Source organism: Lepisosteus oculatus, chromosome 15 (assembly GCF_040954835.1).
Source record: "Lepisosteus oculatus isolate fLepOcu1 chromosome 15, fLepOcu1.hap2, whole genome shotgun sequence".
NCBI lineage: Eukaryota > Metazoa > Chordata > Actinopteri > Semionotiformes > Lepisosteidae > Lepisosteus > Lepisosteus oculatus.
Window position 1 is genome coordinate 29,547,221 of NC_090710.1, and position 20,179 is coordinate 29,567,399.

General features: G+C 39.1%; 1 protein-coding gene across 1 annotated transcript in view; it reads left to right on the top strand.

Annotated features, from left to right (window-relative positions):
• Positions 1-20,179, top strand: part of tmem47 (transmembrane protein 47) — a 47,916-nt gene that overhangs the window by 23,120 nt on the left and 4,617 nt on the right. Inside the window, exon 2 of the mRNA XM_006639199.3 lies at positions 609-749. Coding sequence (XP_006639262.1) covers positions 609-749 — 141 coding nt within the window. The remainder of the gene's footprint in view (positions 1-608; positions 750-20,179) is intronic.

A 20,179-nucleotide genomic window follows, 5' to 3' on the forward strand; every position in this document is an offset into this window, starting at 1 on the left:
TAACTGACTACTAATGATTCACTTTGTATGTTTTAACAATAATAAGGAGATTCTCAACATAGAACTGTTTTAATACACATTTGAGTGTCAATAGCTGGTTTGTAACACGTTTATAAAGTATCATTTGCAACCCCTGAAGTATTACTGACAAGGGAAATGAGTTGATTCTGGCTTCAGATCAAGAGGATATGAGCTTCTATTTTCAGCTAGTTCAGACAGTATTTCATCAACAGATTAAAATTTAGCTGTCTGCTTTCTCTCCTTTTATGGTCAAATGCTCAGTCTTCACTCAAACAATACCACACCAGAATAAAATGAGCTCCAGTGATATAGTTTTAACACGGGCTATATATTTGGACTGTGGTTGCAAGTGTGATATGGCCGGTCCATTAAATATGTCACTTGAGTCTTAAGTTACCTGATCCATTCTCCAATATTCACAATGGACAGACTGCGTGCCTTTGAAATTTGAATGTTTTTCTTCTCATGTGAGCTTCAGTTTAATCCTAGGCAGGATTAAACCTGGGTGTTCCTCACTGTGTGTTTTGACACTTCCAGCCTGTGAAAGTGTAACGCCTCTTTCGCTTTCTCTCTGTTGTGTCGTGCAGATTGGCAAATTGCAACCTTGGCCTTGCTCCTGGGGGGCTCTGCTATCATCCTCATTGCCTTCCTGGTGGGTTTGATATCCGTCTGCATGGGCTCCAGGAGACGCTTCTACCGGCCAGTCGCCGTCATGCTCTTCGCTGCAGGTAAGCCAGATCTGTGGCATTCAGCACGCACTCCTTAAAGCTGCATGAGGTGCGTTCTCGCAGGTTCATCGCGAGGGGGAGGAGGGGTGGGAGGAGCAAAGCATGGTCCATAAACAAAGGGGTTCTGGCTATAATGTGCCTGTAACGTTGCAGGACAACACCCCCGCCACCAGCCTGCCACCTCTGCTCTCCTCCCTCATTCACACCGAGATAACACATCTCGCAGCATGTTACTCGTGGGTAAAATTAGCAAAGGAAAAATTGCGATGCTGCTGCTCTTTGGCTCGTTTTGATCAGCAGTTGTCATTAGCGGAGCAGTTAACTTTCCCTTCAAATGATAGCATGCCCCTAGCATTCATTAAACCCCTATTATAAAGGAACGAGCAAAGGTGTTGAGCATCAAACATTGTTTGAAAACAGAGGGACATCACATAATGGTATAAAAAAGCCAGTGATTAAGCTATTGTGTATTTACCCTAGCGTACAGAATGTGGTAATATACTACCTGTTAGGCTTCAAGCCAGTAAGTGTGATTTAATTGCAGTGTTGCGCTGGATGGTTTCATCTACTGAAAAAAGCATTAGTAGTAATTTATGTTTAAGGTCAAAAGTGAAGCACTCAGGGAATCGCACAGTTACAAAACATTGCGGTTGTGCAAAATAAGGAAACCAGGAAAACATTTACGCCTTAAAAAAAGACAACTAATCTTTAAACTGGCATATATTCCTCTTTTCTTTGTTCACTTTAGAAAACCACCACAATGTCCCACTGATTCTTTTGCCATAATATAAGTGCCTGTTATAAAGCACTCCCTTTTAAACATCTAAAATGTATTTTGGGGGACTTCAGAGTGATGCAGCTAAGAAACACACTCATTGTGGGGGGGCAAGGTGAGCCACAGCCCACGTCTTGATGTCCCTAAGCCCTCATCGCTGTCACAAGACAACACTGACCAAGACTACCCAGGCAGTGATGCACAGTTTGCTGTGCTCCTCCGATTGCTACTAAATCCCTTTTCAGCCACTGTAGAACCTTTACAATATGATGAACGACAAAAACCTCTGCAGGTTGGTTTATTGTAGGAATATACCTACATATATTATTCCTCCTGAGTAGTTAAAGGAATCATTGCCAGATACCTAAATCTTAAAGGAACTGGAGATTGTAGTCTGAGTGAGTATAGAACAAAAAACATTTGGCAGGACCAAGTTTTTAAACATGTTTCATAATCTTTTATTGTTTACACAATAACATAATTAGCTTAATCGGGTATTATTTTTATTATATGATATGAAAAGATCTTGATTGTTACATCCTGATGGTGAGCTTGTTTCCTGGAAAAATGCTTTGAACTGTGCATGATTCTGAAAACAGAGCCCGAACTCATCAGTGTCTTTCATAATGTGACGCACCACATGATGAAAGCTCAAAGCTACCAACAATTTATAGGAACAAGTATATTAAAAGTGTTATTATTTTAGCAGCTTCTCACGTCTCACCCTGGGTCATGTCAGTAGTTGTGATTACCCAAGAGGCAGCGCACTATCGATTGAGAACTGTTTGGGTGGTGCTGGGAGGAGTTGGCTCGCTTTTCGGCAAGGAGCAACTCCTGCAACCTGCCAGGTGCTGACTCCCCTGTAGGGCGTAGTGGGTTTCGCATTGAATCAAATGTAAAATAGCTCTGCAGGTGGACACATTGGCAGAGCACGTTATTGCCAGAGCCAAGTCTGTACAGAAAACAAACAATTCCTGTTTGGATGGTGGGTATTAAAGGATTTCCAATTCCATTTTTGTTTTAGACAGTATCTAAATGTTAATGTTAGTTAACATTTTAAGCAGCTAAGACATTATTACAGTGCTAGGTCATAACAGGATATGAGCAAATCAGAAAAATGGAAGGCAGCGTCCGCTTCTTATGCATTACAGTCTTGCATTTAAGGCAACCCCTTCATTGATTAATTGACCAGCTAGCATTATTGTCACGAGCATGGACTGAAATCCGTGTCAGATCTTGTAGAAGACCCTATGCGATGCAGTAAGAGAAAACAGGAGGCGTGGTAAAAGGGAACACACAGGGGTTTAATAGTGCACAAAATAATAGTGACAGTCCGTGAGACAGTGTACGGGGAAGACAAAACGGCATCAAAATCCAAACGGGCCCAAGGGCAGGTCAAAGCACAGTCCGAGAGTCCATCAACAAGGAATCCATCCTGGGACGCGACAAAGTTAAAATCCCCGGGAGGGGGGAACACACGGACGAACAAAACATGGAGGTCCAAGGGTGACGGGGCGAGATCCTCCAGACCCCGGGCTCAGGGAGCGGGAGGTGTCTGGATGAGGGCTGTGCCCTCAGGAGACGGACGTAGGGTTTCCTGGTGCTACAGTAGGTGGGCCTCGCGGCATCTTACCCTAGTGATGAGCCCCGAGGACTGGAGGAGCTGGTCTTTAAATAATAACGCTAAAAGGGTAGACCTGGGGAGCTTAATCACACGGACAATAATGGGAGCAGTGGAGCGCCCTCTAGGGAGGGATATCGGGCGTGATAATTATAAACTCATTGCCTAATTGACCCTTTGGAGTTCCATGAATTCACACACCGATTGCAACAATGTTCCACTGTAAAGCAGACCTAAAGCCTCTTGTTGATTAGTTCCTCACTACTGTATATGCCAAATTCCTTTTCCAATATTGTTGTGTTGCCAAATGGATATAATAACATTGATGTTTCATTTTAAGGCTTTAAAGATTGCAGAGTGCTGTTTATTTCTGTTATCCCCACAGAATTGTGTCAGATAAATCAATATCCAAGTCAAGCAATTCAGACGTGCTCTAATATGTTTAATATTGTGTGCAAGGTTGTGATTTTGGACATTAAAGATTAAAGGACTGCATAGTCTTACTGTCTCCACAACAAAATCATTCTTTTTAAAATGTGGAAAATTAACAAAGCAGTTCTTCAAATGAACTCTGTTTCATATATGTTTGGTAGAGAGCATCAATATCTCACCTCTGGTTTAGCAAACGTTGGACATTTAAAATTGAGCAGAGTTCAGTTCTTAAATTCACTGTGTGCGTCAGCAGTCCTGCCATCACCTCTGAAGCTGGCAGCAGTGCTGTCTTGCTCTGTTTGTTCTTTCAGGCCACCTTCTGTGTTAAGAACAGACTCGGCTCAGAATGTAATCTACTGTATAGATATTCACTCCATTGAAAAGTTCACTGACCCTTTAATTTTCGTTCTGTTGAATTGATGGATCAACCAACAGATTTATAAAAAAAAAAAACAATTCTGAGAAAAGAGCAAAAAGCATCGAGTTCTTTCATAGATGTTTTAGCGCTCCTGTAGGTAAAGTCCAGATAAAGAACAAATTAAATTAAGAAAGGAGCATACCCTTCCTTGAATGCATTGTAAAATGTTTTTTAGCTTTTTTTTAACAATTATTTGAAAATGAGAAATGAAACAAAACCTTTCATTTAGTTATAATTTGCTTGAATCCACAGACAGTATGTACTGTATGCCATAATTACCTCTTAATTGCAATAATTAGGAATAGGTGCATTGGGCACAACCTGAAAAAATGTACTAGATCTCATAATACCTGTAGGTCTCACCTGCATTTCGTCCACATTAGCTCTGCTTCATGAACGCTTTGAAACTACACGTCAAAGGCATTGTATTACACTATATTATTTAAGTGCTGTGGCCAAATTCATTTGGCTTCTAACCAAGTCTGTCTTTTAAAGCTGCATTATGAATGCTGCAATCAATTTTTAATTATATTGTTTTCCATTCATAAGGAAAGGCATACTGCATATGACCAAAATTTTCATTTACGCATTATTTACTACCCTAATTTTTCTTATTGGACCCTCAGATGTACTGTATATAACGATGTCTAAACTGTATGTTGGTAACCTAATGTATCTCAAGCTTATCTTGCTATTCCTTGTGAATATCAATTCCCCTAAGTCCATCCATCCATCCGTTTTCTAATCGATTTATCCAATAAAGGGTTGCAGAGGAGCCGGGGTCTATCCTGGCAAGCAATGGGCACAGGGCAGGATACACCCTGGATGGGATGCCAGTCCATCGCAGGGCACACACGGACACTAACACCAAATCTGTTTTTCCCTGACGCTAATTAACCTACCAGACTGTGGGAGAAAATCCACATGAACGGGGCAAGAACACACAAACTCCATGCAGATCCCGGGCCCCAGTGCTGCAAGGCACCAGTGCTAACCCCTGCTCCACCATGCCACCCTACATGACACACTTACTGTGCTGTGCAGCCAACTTTTCAGAATGTTTGTAATGTTTAACATATCTAAATAAAGTGAATGAGTTACTTTCAATCTTAACCGACCAAATCTTAAACCACGTAGTTGTGATTCGCCCCTTTAGAAAAGCATGCTGAGGATCTTTAATATGCACTGTTTTCATTAATTGCTGTGACTACAAATGATTCCAGCCCTCGTACATTAGTACGTAATACAAAGTGCACATATTGCTGCTGTAGCATATGTTTTAATTGTACAATGTATAGAACATGGATAGATTGTCATTTTGGTAAAGTTCCACACAGTGGGCTCTATCGCACCTCTACTACACGACAGTGTGGTACTTTTACTGTTCTTTTGTGTTAAAAATACAAGCTGGCAGCAATGCTGATAAGCTTTTAGAAAGGAGCCCAGTCCCAGCAATCTGCATATACAATGTTGATGTAAACATTCTAACAAACCTCACTTAAAAAATTGAGCGTCAGAGTATGACACAAGAAGATGTCAGTAAAGAATAGAACCCAATTTGGTATTAAATGCTTTTTGTTGCTACTTTCCAAACACAAAATCCCCAAACCTTCCTTGGTTGTGGACCAGAAAGAAAATCAGTGTTTATGTTGCAGTGTGGTACAGAAAGAGCTGAGTAAGATAATAACTTAATACTCCCAGTAAATGGGGCATTGAAGTTTGTTCATGGTAAATTTTCTTATATTACAGTTATGCTGGTATCTGTAAAAGCAGATTGTCTGAATTTAATCTGCATAATAGCTACTAATGCTCACACCATCAGCATGCATTACAATGAGGCCTGTGAGGAGAAATGTGTTCTAGCACCATTCGGCTGAATTTGCACTGTTGGCCCCATTATTGTAAGCTAAACTCTGTAGTTTAGTGTGTTGTTACCCGTGCAAATCTCCAGTCTAATGGCAATAAATACATTTACGGCTCCTCAAAGAAGTGAGCTGTGCAGATTCCTTTTTGTTTCTGTGCTCTCAGCTGTCCATCACGGGGCTGAGAAACAACAGAACGGGCCCCCAGACAGAAGATAATAAGGAGACTGACAGAGATGCCTAGCCTGTGCAATAGATTAGAAAGCCACACTGTCAAGCCAGTGGGTTTTACTTTCCAGTGCTGCAGAGGCGATTGCCCTGTGGCTTCTCATTATGCCAGGTTACTCTGCTGCCCCCTGGTGTTTCCTCAGCAAAATAATTTGCAGCAGAGAGTGAGACTTCACTCCATCCAAGCTTCACTCCAGCTCTGCAAAATTTGGAATGAGATTCATTGTGCAGTGAAGAGCTCTCATCCCTAAAAGCAACGGATGCATCACACAGATTGTTTTCCTCCCCTTCCTGACTGATGTTTCGGATTCCTCTAATGATACTTTTCTGATATACAGTACTGTATGCAGGTATGAGTCCAACCCTAGTGTTATACAGTTTGTCCTGCTTGCCGTGCTTTCCCTGGCCAAAAGGAGAGGCAGAAAGTGAATTAAGGGGCCAGGAAACAGCATATGAAATTGGGGACATGTGAAGGACAATTTGCACTTCTAAAGTAAAGCTAATTCTGGTGGTGAATGGTTGACAGTGTACTTGTGGAGGGAGGGGTGGTACCAGAAATGACTAAGCATAAACACTGATGGGTTTTTTTGGGGGAGGGTTGAAGAAGCTGTAATGATTGTCTTTGAATTAACGAGTTACTACATGTTTTCTATGTGGAAATCCGTGTCTATAGATATGGGAGACTTTTAGGAAAACCGATTTCCTGTAAACACGGCCTCTCTGTGCTTGGTCGTTATCATTTTCATGGACAGTGGCTTAGTTTAATTTAATTCACGTCAAAAGAATGGTAATATTCAATACTACTCTTAGTTTAAGGTCTGTTTTTTTTTTTATTTGATCTTCGCAGCTTAATAATTTAAAATAATTATAAAATAAAACCAAATGCTGTTAAAGGACAAGCTGTGGAAATCTTATAATCACCATGTGGAAATACAGGCAGGTTAAATTAGAAACAGTTTACTTTGTTTCTGTTCTACTCAATTTTTGTGCTTTTGAATAATGTACTTTGTTTTAATAACATATAATGAGGCATGACCAAAAGCCATATATAAGCCTCTTTTAGCAGTGTATTAATATTCTAGAAATGCTTTTCAGTGGAGTCATTCATATTTGTGTGACTTTGAGCCCTGAAAGCTTTGTCACTCTGCACCTCATACTCAAACACTGTTTTTCTTCCTTTAAAAATTAAAAGATGGTCTTTAAAAAAAAAAGTTAGAGAGCTAAACATTTAATTTTTATTGTTTTGTTTTTTATATACTGTAGTAACAAATCCACATGCCATACAATTCCCTTTTTTATAGATACATAACACTGCTTGTTACTGCAACAGTGCTGTGACCCAGAAGGTCCAAATACCCTTGTTTTCACATACTTGTATTCCGCTAACATGTATCCTGGGAGGCTAGGTTCTCGTTTTCACATTGTTGACCATGTGCAGTCCCTCATCCAGCAATGAGGGGTTATTATGACAGAAGCTGGTCTCTGTCAGATGACTTTAACACTGGGTCAGGGCTCTCACAGCCAGTGTAGGCAGTGGGCTACCAAGTCCATGTTCCATACCCCTGTATCTGCCCTGCAGGATTCGGCCAGCAGGAGGTGCTATGGAGGATGTAAGAGCACTTGTGACTTCAGCTCTCGGAGCACCTTGCATTCATCTGGAGGGCTGGTGTTTTCATTTTCGTTAATCTAGTTTTCTGAAACACATTTTAATCTCTGGAGATTAACTGTTCACCTGCGTTAATATAACATTAAACATTCTCTTTGTGCCATTTATCGATCTGTATATCCTTTAGGTTGAAAGAAACAAATCTGTCTTTTTAAAGAAGACATATCAGTCTGATAAATGCAGGGTTGAAAATTCACAAAAGGATCACATGCTAGTGTTTGTTTTTAAAGTAAGAAATGAGTAACCTTTGGCTCTATGCAGCATGGACCAGACAGGATTTTAGTATAATAAATTATACTTTTATTAGCCCTATACAATTTCTTGCATTAGGAATTAGTCTTTTCACATACCCCAGCTTGCTCTCCATGAGACACACAGACAGGAAGAGAGAAGCCTGGGGTCAGAGCGCTGGGTCAGCCATTGTACATCACCTCTGGAGCAGTTGGGGTTAAGGGCCTTGCTACTTCTACTAATTGTTTTATAACCACATCTTGGATTGCTTTTTTTCAGATGTAGAATTTTCTGTTAGCTGCAAAAATAAAAGAGTATTTACATCAGCCTAAATGTATCTGCCTTGGTGGAATAAATGAGTACATCTTATATTGCTCTTATACTTTAAGATTCTGTGGCAGCAGAATTGCAGAGTTAAGTTACTTGGGCTAGACTCCAGTATTTTGCAATACAATCATGCGAACTGGTAAACAATTTTTCATCCTTCTCACAAAAACGTTTAGAAAAAATGCATGTACTCTCCTTCACTGCTTCCTTTTTATTGTAGTCTCATTAGAAAACAAGCTAGATTTGTGGATAGAGGAACATTGGCAAATGGATTTTAACATTCATAAGTACAAAGTTATATGGGGTGTAATATATTCTTTGGAGTCCTAATAAAGATAGTGTTGTGAATTAATAATAAAAAGCAAACAGAATAATTGGCAATTTAACAAAGTGCTGAATTTACTGTAATTGTCAGGAGATGGTCATGTACTGTACAGACCGAGTAAAGGTAATAAATCTATAAAAGGAGACAGAATGAGATTCGACACATGTTTCTAAAATCCGAAGAGCAGCAAAACTTGGAATGAGGTAGCACTAGGAATTCATTTCGAATGGACAATAGGACATACAGTATTTAGTTACACAAAGAGTATGTGGAACTGGCTTTGCAACAGAATGAATTTTAAATTCATTTAGCTGCTAAACCACCAAACTAGCAAGACGCATTGAATAGCCTCTTTTTGGTTGCAGCCTTTCTTACTTACAGTAGTTTTAGCCAACTTCTGAATGCCCGGGGCTGTTGATGTGAAGATTGGCAGTCCTTGTTACCAAAGTATCTTTACAGACAGGCATGTGAGCAGCACAGGTCCACCTGTGTGTCTGAAATCTAAATTAAAAGCCTGAGGATAGCTTTTCAGTCGAGCTTCCAGGAGAGGATTCGAGAAGATGTGCGTGCTGAAATATAAATCATTGTTAGCCTTTGCTGGCTATTATTTTTTAAGTTAGTGAGTGGCAGTAGCAGATTTTTCAAACCTAAAAGAAACCACACTTTTTCTTTTATGTTTTGGTTTAAAAATGGAATGATCGATGAATGCGTGATAGCTTGAGGGTATTTAAGAAGGCCGAGGTGTTTGCCCTCTTCTTGATTCCCATTTGCAGTAGGAAAGATAAGAACCTGGAAGAAAAAGGCAAGGTATGCAAGGTTAAGTTTATTCTCGTGTATCCTAGGGTACAGTACTGTGATTTGAGAGAATTTAGTCAACTCTATTTGTTATGAGGTATTACACTGATGTCCGGAATCATTCACTTTCTTAGATAAAGGTGTAGAGGTACAGTATGCAGAAAAGCCATTTGTGAAATATGTTGTTATTATTGTACTGGCCTATAAGACTACAGTATAAGATCATCAGAAAGGCCCATAATTAAATAAGTAATTCATATACTGTGTAATTATTAAGACAGTGATGAATTCATTTAATAGTTTAAAATGTTATTAATTCTCCTTCATTTTTTTTAACTTCCAAGTTTTTGGAAGTTAGATTCTTGCCAAAATAAATCTGCTTTGGCTATATATCCAGAACTATTGTGCAAGAAATATTCAAGCTTGACAAAGTGCAATGCTTCCCACTAGACAAAAGATTATTAATCTCCCCCCCCCCCCCCATGTTCTCTATGGTTTGGTAGAATTTTATTCTGTAGCCTTTTTAGGTGGAACATTATTAGTTAGTGTTGCCAACAGCAATCTAAAGAGAACACATATAACATCTCAAAGAATTCAGCAGGGCTGTTCTTCACTGTTGTTAGTTTTATTGTTAGAATATTAATGTTGATATAGAGACAAGTATTGTGAAATATCCAAATTGCAGTATTCAAGGTTGCTTTTTTGCTTATATATAAGTTGCTTTTATGCTTATACTGTATGTAGTCAGGCCTTTTGCAGGTATATCACAATAGTAACTGGTGAAACAAAAGTTAAGGCTTGCGGTGTCGCCACTAAAGGACAGTTTCAACATATTTGTGAATTTTGTTATATTCGGTCCGATGCGTGTCACTTATTTCTTTTTCTTATATAGCATACGTGAAAATAAAATAAAAAAGTAAACAAATTTTGAATCTTAAGACTATTCAATATAGATTTTTATAAAATAAATTTGTCTTAGTTTGAAGTACATTATAAATCAGTGTAATGTTAATACATAATTATGTATGTTTTTCAAAATGCCCTTGGCTTTGAAAATCCAGTCAATGGAAAACTGTTCTAGCGAGAGACAGACTAAGTCTTACCAAGGAATATTAATGGCTAGAACAGGGCCTCAGTGATTTATAATAATGCAAATAGATGCAGATATCATTATATACAGTGAAGGCTGCAACCAGTCTTAGAAGAGCACACATACAGCAATCTACATTTTAAAATGATCCAATACACAGATGGTTTTTTATGTGTAATTTTGGTGTATGGTGGATCACCTGTGTGTATTCTGTTTTATCTGCCCTTAGGCAAAGGTGGAATATGTGTGGCAGTTTCTTTTCTTTTGTAATTGTGTGATTGCTGCTAATGGCCTGAAGGACTGCAGAGCCAGAAAAGAAGCATTTTCAAGGTCAGGTACAGCAGACAGGCCTAACCCTGCAGGGTACTCAATTCATTGCTCTGCCAATATGAACAGCCCTTGTATAAATCACCTCTTTTAAAAGAGTTATTAGCTTGACTTCGAAGTGGAGTTTGCTTTTGTAGGTACTGTGAGTATGCTCTAATACAGCCAATTGCCAAAGGCACAAAACACAGCATTCAGCATGGGAGAAACTTCTCAGAGAAATGGGAAGATCTGCATGCATTACTTTACTGTCCTCACCTTCTTAGCAAATGTGCTCTTTTTGGTTTCCCTATGTTTAAGATGCTTTGGATAAAGAAAACAAGTTTACTTTGTTCCATGTCACAGCACAAGTCAAACCAGGGCACGGTGCTGATAATTATAGTCAAAAGACAGAAGACATATTCTTTAACATATAAATTTGTTTTTTAAATTCTAGTTTTCATCTATGCTTTTAGTATTTTTGCAGTAATTTATATAAATACATTTAAGATTTACATAAAATATCCTTTTCTGTTTTACAGTAACAGTAGTCTTTTCCACAAAGCCGATTAACTAATTATGAGCGCCTAATAGACATATCTACATGTAAAGGAACAAGTAATAGGTTTATTCCATGTTGAAAAGAGAAGAGAGAAACACAGCGTTTCGGCTGTGGAGCCTTCTTCAGGTGTGAGAAAGACAAAGCAGATGGCAACGATTAAATAGCACAGGAGAACAAATGCTGGACAAGTGGAGGAGGAGAGAGGGGAGAGGCAGAGAGGCCACTCAGGAAGGGCAAAGTGGAGAGGGGTGGAGAAAGTTGTCACCATCGGAGGTGAAATGAGAAACTACGGGCTTGGAGAAATCTTTAATCTTCACAGTCCTGACATGTTCTCTGAAGCGGTCTCCTAGTCTCCTTCCTGTTTCCCCAACATAGATAGCCGGGCATTTTTTGCAGGAGATACTGTAAAGGAGGTTGCATGATGTCGTCTGGGTGATCAGGAATTGACCTGAGGGGCCCTGAATGAGCGTGTTGTTTGATATGCATTTGCAGGTGATGCAGCGAGTTCTGTTGAGGGTGAAGGTGCCTGGTGGGGATGATTGCTGAGTGTGGTCAAGGGAGCTGTGAACAAGAAGTTTATGTAGACTGGGTGGTCGGCGATAAGAGATGATTGGGCGGTCAGAAAAAAGGGTACCGATGGAGGGATCACCCTGTAAAATGGAGTAGTTGTTAATAATGGTCCTGGGGGGAAGAAAGTGTGTTAGAGTGCTAGGGAAGCCCCAAAGGAATGTGGTTGTGAGATGGGGAGTTCCTGATCAAGTTGATGATCCGAGAGCCGTTTTTGGCCTGGGTGAGGGCCCTATTGATGACATGGGTGGGGTATCCTCCGTTGACGAAAAAAGTGCATTTTGAGTTCACGGTTCTGGAAATCCGTGTCATCACTACAGAGTCGACGTAGCCTGAGGACCTGTGGTGTGAGTGGGGTGAAAAGAGCTGTACAGGAGATAGCTGTGTGAATCTGTGGGTTTGTAATAGACCGAGGTAGAGGGTCACGGGTGGTTAATAGATACATTTATATCTAGAAACGGAAGAGTGGTGGAAGATATGTAAACTGAATATTTGAGGGATGGGTGAGATTAGTAAATTGATGCAGGAAGTGCTCTAGCTGGTCATTAGAGCATGTAGCAGAACTGCAGTCATTGGTGTATCGCCTGTAGAGGTCAGGGACAAAGCTAGTATAGGAAGCAAAGAAGCGTTCTTCTACCCAGGTGACAAAAATATTGTCATAGCTAGGTCCCATCCTGGTGCCCATGGCAACACCACTAACCTGCTGATAAAAAAGGTTATTTAATGAGAAAGCATTGAGTGTGAGAACCAAATCGGCAAGATGCACTAGAGTGTGGGTTGGTGGATCAAGCAATGTGCGTTTGTCTAGCATTTGCTTGAGGGCTGCAAGACTGTCATTGTTGGGAATGATGGTGTAGAGAGACGTGATATCCATGGTAAAATATAGCATTTTGGAAGCATGGTTAGTATCCTTGATATACTGTATGAGGGAAGCATTTCAGCCAGCGGTCTCACAAGGCTGTCGAGAAAAGCAGAGATGAGTGTGGTCGGACAATTGCATGCTGAGACAATGGGGCGTCCAGGGGTGTTGGGTTTGTGGATTTTGGGAAGGAGATACAATTGGGATACCTGGAATAGACCTATTACTTGTTCCTTTGCAGACTACGCATACAGAAGCAGCTATCCACCTGAACTGCTTCACATCTACATGTAGGTCCCTTTGTGTTTCTGTAGGCTGTCTGTCATACAAAATGTACACAAAGAGCTTTTTCTGCAATCTTTCTTCTTGTTGTCTTTTCTCTGAACTCTATTCTCCCTCATGATAATTATATTGTTTACATTTGATAAAACTGACAACAGCTCCACTTTCAACAGCAAATCCATGAATAGCTGTGAATATTTGTAGTTTTAGGTACAGTACACTGAGATCTGTAATTTCCAAATTGCAATTTCTATTATGTCATGATATGCATAATCATCCATTGTGTATTATGTATCTTATGTCATACACCGTTGCATTTTTAGTGGGAGATTGAAATGATCTTGTAACACCTTTGCGATCAGTTTTATGCTTTTTTGTCATAGAAGCAACACTTTTCAAGCTTTCTGTCAATCCCTCTCCCATTTTCAGAAAAACAAGATGCCCATTAATAGTTTTCCATAGAATACACAAGACTGAAATCTTTTATAGATAGGGCTGGATTTTGTTATTCAGTCCTTACCAAAATATTCTCAATGAGGAAGTTGTTATTCTTAAAAATGGATTATTAGGCTTCTGAATTGGAAAACTCAGAGGTTTGGTCTGAATTGGATACAGTACTGTATTGAATTAAGGACCAGAAAGGTAAAGTAACAAAGATATATTAAAAAATGTTCAAGATTATTATCAAGTATCACTATGCACTTGTGAGTTAAAATTATTTTATGTGAAATGCAAGTTGTTATTTTCGTACAAAAAGTAGAAAATTGCAGCTGGTCAGCAAGATCATATGTAGTTTTGTGTTTTAAGTCTGTGTCTCCAAAGGTTAGATACTGCCCCACAACTTATTTTGGGATAAATGAAGATAAATATTTGATGGATGAAAAAAGAAATGATTTTGATGTTGGCATTTTACGTTATAAACATTTAATGGATTATGAACATATTTCTGTTTACTTGATTTTTAAAAATTTTACTTTTTCTAAACATAGAGCTTATCCACCAACCTACACGCCTACATGAAATGTGTCTGTTGCAGGCATAACTTTCCAGTATTCAGGACTTTGAAATTATCTATCATTAGGCAGAATCGGCTAGACATGTCGTAAACCCCTTATAACTGCAGTGCAGTATTGTGTGGGATCGAGTTTCTCTAGAACCAGTTGAACTCCAATTATTATAGACTCAAAGATACACTACAGAATGACTATGAGGTAAACTATGTGTTAAGAAATGTACTGTATGAGTTTGTAAAGAATAAGAAGTGTTTTTATATTAATGTTCCTCCTGCAGAAAAATGGTTCTTGTATGTGGACTACTTGGGAAAGCAAAGAAATCTACAGCACATGAAAAATACTGTCATAAGTAGGGGGTTGTAAATAAGCACAAATAAGTATCAGTCAGGTCCGGTAACCAGCTTGCTGTGGAAGCCTATTATAAAAATTAAAAAGAATTACCATTGTCGGGGAATATGGAGTGTTATACAGCACATATGTTCTTGTTTTCTCTGGCACATCTTGATGAAGTACTAATAACTACAGTAGGCGGCAAGCTTAGACAGGACAAAAAATAATTACAATAAGCCACAGCTACACATCACAGAAGGTCTACAATTTTGTGAGTTAGCCGAGCCATGCCTTAGAAAATAGATATAGAACACAGAATTCATTCCCTAAATCCGTACTCAAAAAATATCTATAAAGGACAAAGAAGGAATCTGCATCGTATCAATCCAGGATCCTGCCCAGTGTCAAGATATTCTCTTGAACTGATGTTAAATGAATGGGAACAAATTCCGAAATTTTAAACAGTGCATCACTAAGCAAGGAGATGTGTATTTTTACTATCAGGAAATCAGTATTTGCAACATACCTGGAGTAAGACCGCAAATCCCTTTCCTCAGATTATGGTACATTTGCAGCGTCCAGATTACCTGGACAAAATCTGGTTTTGTAATCTGTTTGCAGGAAGTGTCTCTCTCCTGACCCAGTTTCTTCTCCTCTAGTCTTCCTTCTTCTCTCCTTTCGCTTTCGCTCTCTGACACTCTCCTCCGTTTATTGTATGGTCTATAGAGGCAGAGATCCTGAGGTGAGGCCCCATTTTTCTATATCCCATCCCCATAAAATCTGGCTTAATGACCTCCCTCAGAATTATCCATGTTGTCACTGTTAAATATTGATACTTGATACTGATATATTAACATAACTAACATTACATTTAGTACCACTGTTAAGCCATGTTTACCGTCCCAAGGACAGCTACATAAACCACTTAAACAATGTCTATTTTATCATCCTGAATTCAGCACCTGAAATCTGTTCTTGAGAACCTCAAAGATTCGACTGCCCACCAAATGGCAACAATATTTAAATATTGTCTTTCGATTTTGACTTCCTAGTTATAATCATTTTTCTTCCTAGTGTAGCAAAGTTGGTAGCAATGTTTATATTGTTTCAAATATATGCTTCCCTACCACCCTAAAACACTCTCTATCCCCAGGACCGTTAACGATAACTTTCCTGTCCTACAGGATGATCCCTCCATTGGGGCCCTCTTTTCTGACTGCCCTACCATCTCATATCACCAACCACCTAATCTGTGTAACCTTCTTCTTCATAGCTCTCTTGACCGCCCTCAGCAATCATCCACACCAGGCACTTTCCCCTGCAACAGAGCTCGCTGCATCACCTACAAGTACATATCTAACACCACACTCATTCAAGGCCCCTCAGGACAATTTTGGATCACTCAGATGACATCTTGTACCTCCAGAAACCTTATTTACTGTATCTCTTGCAGTAAATGCCCAGCCATCTACAATGGGGAAACAGGAGGGAGACTCAGAGACCGATTCAGAGAACATGTTAGGGCTGTGAGGATTAAAGATTTCTCCAAGCCCATAGTTTCTCAATTCACCTCAGACAACCATGATCACACTGATTTTTCTGTCTCTGTTCTCAAAGAAGGGTTTCTCAACTCCCACAGCAGAAAGACATCAGAAACTAAAATTATACTGAAACTTGGTTCACACCTTCCCCTTCTCTCAACAACAGATTTGTTTTCTTCTAATTCTCTCTGTTCATCTGTAGGTTTCGTTTCACACCTCTCCTCACCTCTCTCGACCTCGCACCACTTGATTGGCCACTCTGCCTCTCCCCTCTCCCTCCTCTTCCTTTCTCCCTTCTTGTGTTTTCCACTGCTGTATTATCTTTGCTGACTGCCCTATCTTGCTTACACCCGAAGAAGGCTCCACGGCCGAAACGTGTTTTCTTTCTTCTCTTTTCAGCATGGAATATACCTATTACTTGTTCCTTTGCAGCCTACGCATGCTGACACAGCTACCCACCTGAAATGTTTCATACATGTGTTCAATTGAAAGCCAGTACTGATTCAAGTTCAAGTTCATTTTGATGTCAGAGGGGTGATGTTTCCAATTGGCCAGGGGTTGGCAAATGTTAAATGACTCTCCCAACTGGATTGTCAGGCCACACTCACACAGCTTTTCTTGCTTTCCTTGCTTTTCCACCCTTTTTCAAAATAAGCATGGTCATCTCTGCTGAGTGACCTATGGCTGCATAGGTTTGAGTCATTTTGATATGTAAAAGGAATGACGCAATCTACAGTGCAGCCCCTGTCTTCCTTCTTTTTGTTGTCTATGCTCGCTTTAGTTTTCCGACACATAATACACAAAGACAAATATACAACATTAATGCAGAATGGAGGAGCCCTACGCACACCACAGAGGTAAAAGTACATTATGAGATTAATTGTATATTTTTCCTTTTGAAAGAATTTTAATTGCACATCTGATAGAGACTAAACCTCTAAACCTGACGAAAACAAAAACATCTGAATGCTAGTACAGATTTTGCGTTTTCCAGCCTTGCTGAATTAAAATAGCTACTGAATGTTCTTGTACCACAGCCTTGAGCTCAAGACAGTCGTCGCAATGGGTTATATGTCTTGTATGTAAAGAAGCCTTAATTATGATAGGAGAACCTTGAACATTCAGGCTTTAAAAGGAAAACCCTTTTAGTATCTCTTCTATAGTGTTTTAATCATTTGAACGTTAAGGAAATGTGAATTCTCTATATTTCTTGAACTTTTAACATACTGTGAATCTTAAAGTTCTCAGTTTGTCTTGCTTTGCCAAGATTCTGTGTCCAACAGAATTGTAAAGGTACATTTGTTGTCAGACGTTATCAGTATTAAAACTAAGATGATATCAGCTAATACTGTAATTCTCTGCGAAACTTTTTTCAGTGTATTGGCAAAACCTTTATTCATTTCCAAGTAGACGGTGGTCTAGAGAAATAGATTGATGAGACAACAAGGTTTTTCCCTTGTTTTCAGAAGCTGTCTGAGGTTGCTGACGGATGAATTGCTGGAACCTCCTGTGATAATCACAGGTGTTACCATATTCAGTGTGTGGATGGGTCTCAGATAAAGAGAAGAACGGTTAATGAACAACTGTATCGAATATTATAACCAGTGCAAACAGAAGTGTTTCCAGTCAGCTGTAAAGTTTTTAATACCGATTGCATTAATATAATATCAATCAGTGAAACATGAAAAAATATGAAACATCTCATAATAAAATTTAGCATCATTATCGCATAAGACAACCATTTGAATTTTCTCATCCAGATTTTTAACAAATTATAGATCCAAATGTGTTACAACACTTAAAAGTTGTTTAGAGTCATCGCTATTCAATCATCAAATTGTGGGTTAGCTTTAAGGTGTGTCTTTACTTTAATAATAAATTAATGAAAACATACCACAGAATGTTGAATATCTTTCCCATGAATGGCAATTAAAGGTGTATTTACCTGTCTGATATTACGTATCCACAGAGTACTTATTCATAAGTACGTCTTAATCAATACAGTTGATAAATCATCCGGTTTATTTACGATTTACCCACTAACACCATTCCCCACTGAAGTAGCAAGAATGCTGTTTAAAGTCTTAACAGGAAATCAGAGACGTGTTGTAATTACACCCTTGGTTTGAAAACGAAATGAAAATGTTTTTTTCCTCTATATTCAGAGGTGCCGTCTCCTTTGTAGGGATGAAACACTCTGCGAGGAGGTCAGCTCATATGCATTCGAGAAGGTCATTGCATCGCTGCGGTGATTGAACTGTCCTTTCGCGTGCTCTTCTGTAATGCCATGCCACCCGTGCTTGCGCCTTATTAAATAGGCCATGTTTTGAAAGTGAAACGTCTCCGTGCATGCTAAACAGGGCCACGGCCGCACTTCAGTGGTCTCCGAAGGAAACCCACACCTCTGTGATTTGAGTAAATTAACTGAACGTGTTGTGCATGTTTGCTTGATCTTTCTCATTTGTGTCTCTGTGGTGCAGGTAATACAGACAGAAACTTAAAAGCTGGTTATTTCTGGCAACATGTAAGCAAAAGCCCTTCACTACCATATTCGAATGAGCCTTTAAGCTTTATAAAATATTCATTTTCTTACAGTTCATAGAAATTATATGCAAGCTCTCTTATATCATTAAGAGCAAAACTAAAGGCATTATCTTCAAATGTGTTTAGAATGCCATTATATCTTTAATCTTTGTCATTAATCATGTGCTCTTGAGTATGACATTGATTTCTTACCATGTCCCTTTTGACAGAGTCATGGATGCGTTTAAAAAAAAAATTGTTTCCAAAAGCCCTTATTTGTTTATTTGTTGAAAGCTGAGCAAACCACAAAGATGTCACAATCTAACGATGAAATACTTTCTAAGCAGCCGATTAACTGATTCAGGAAGGGCAGGGTATAGCACTTTCTTTACACACACATCTGTAAGGATTCAGAATCTTATCAAACTTTTTTCTCATTTCATATTTACTGAGCTACAATATTTCTTCTCTTACAGAGAAGGAGTTATTCAACTATTGATTCTTCCCTCTAAAACCTGTTTTGAAAATGATGTAACTCAGGTATACTGTATCTATAAAAGAAACAGAGCAGGTTTAACTGAACTAATGAGGTCTGTGAAATTTAAGGGGCAATTCAAGGAGCTGCCTCTCTTTTCTAGAAGTTCATACTGTATATACAGTACAGTAGATGATGGAATTATATGTGAACAGATGTTGATTAAGAAAGACAATCCAGAAGTACATTCTTCTGATACAAACGGAAATTAAAGACGAATCAAAATTATGACTTTAATGAAAGTAAAAAGTGAACCTCTATCTGAAATAGTTATATACCCCTGTTTCATTTTGAATGCACAGTGTTCAGATTTATCCCCCCCCCCCCCCTTTAATCAGTCAGGCTAGGTAATAAGGCTCCTCAGGAAGGGTGTTCAACAGTCTCTTACTGTATATAGAACCTCTGTAGCTCTCCCAGGTTATATGACCTGCATTTACGTGTATAATGTGCTCTTTCAATCTTGTGCCATAAAAGTTCTGCTAGAGGCTATGATTAACAATCAAGAACAGTTATTTTGATGCAATTTTAGCTATTGTCAATTTAATTTGTTGTAGGCTTTGCACTGCTATCCTATTGTGAAGCTCATATTTTACCGATCTTGAGAGAAGGCTCCAGTTGTTGGCAAAAACATGCTGGTAAAATCTGAATCCCATCTGTCCATCAGTTTCAGCTGGAACATCAGAACAAAGGGGTACAAAGACAGGTCTCAAAAGAGTCCGTTTTCTTCTTCAGAAAAGGGGTGGCATTCTTTTACAACATGTGCTTTGCTTCTCACATCTTTGAATCATACTCCTGGTGAGACTGTCCAAAACCTTGGTTTACGTTTCCTCTAACCACTTCACATATTCCCATGTAAGTTGTGAGTAAATTAGGTACTCACTTGGCAGATTCGCATCTTACTGTATGTTATCGTGGAGCTCTGGCACAGACACCAGATATATGAGGTCATCCTTAAATGGTAGTGATAGAGACATTCTGTATTCTGATAAAGCCAGTTTTTTTAAAGATGCCCAGTTATTGCCCTTTGCCCTGACTTAGTATATCAAAGGTTTTCTGACTGTATATTACAGAAAAACATTGCATTGACCCTGAACATATTGATAATGGATACCACAGCCATAACTTAGATGTCTAATGGATTTTTT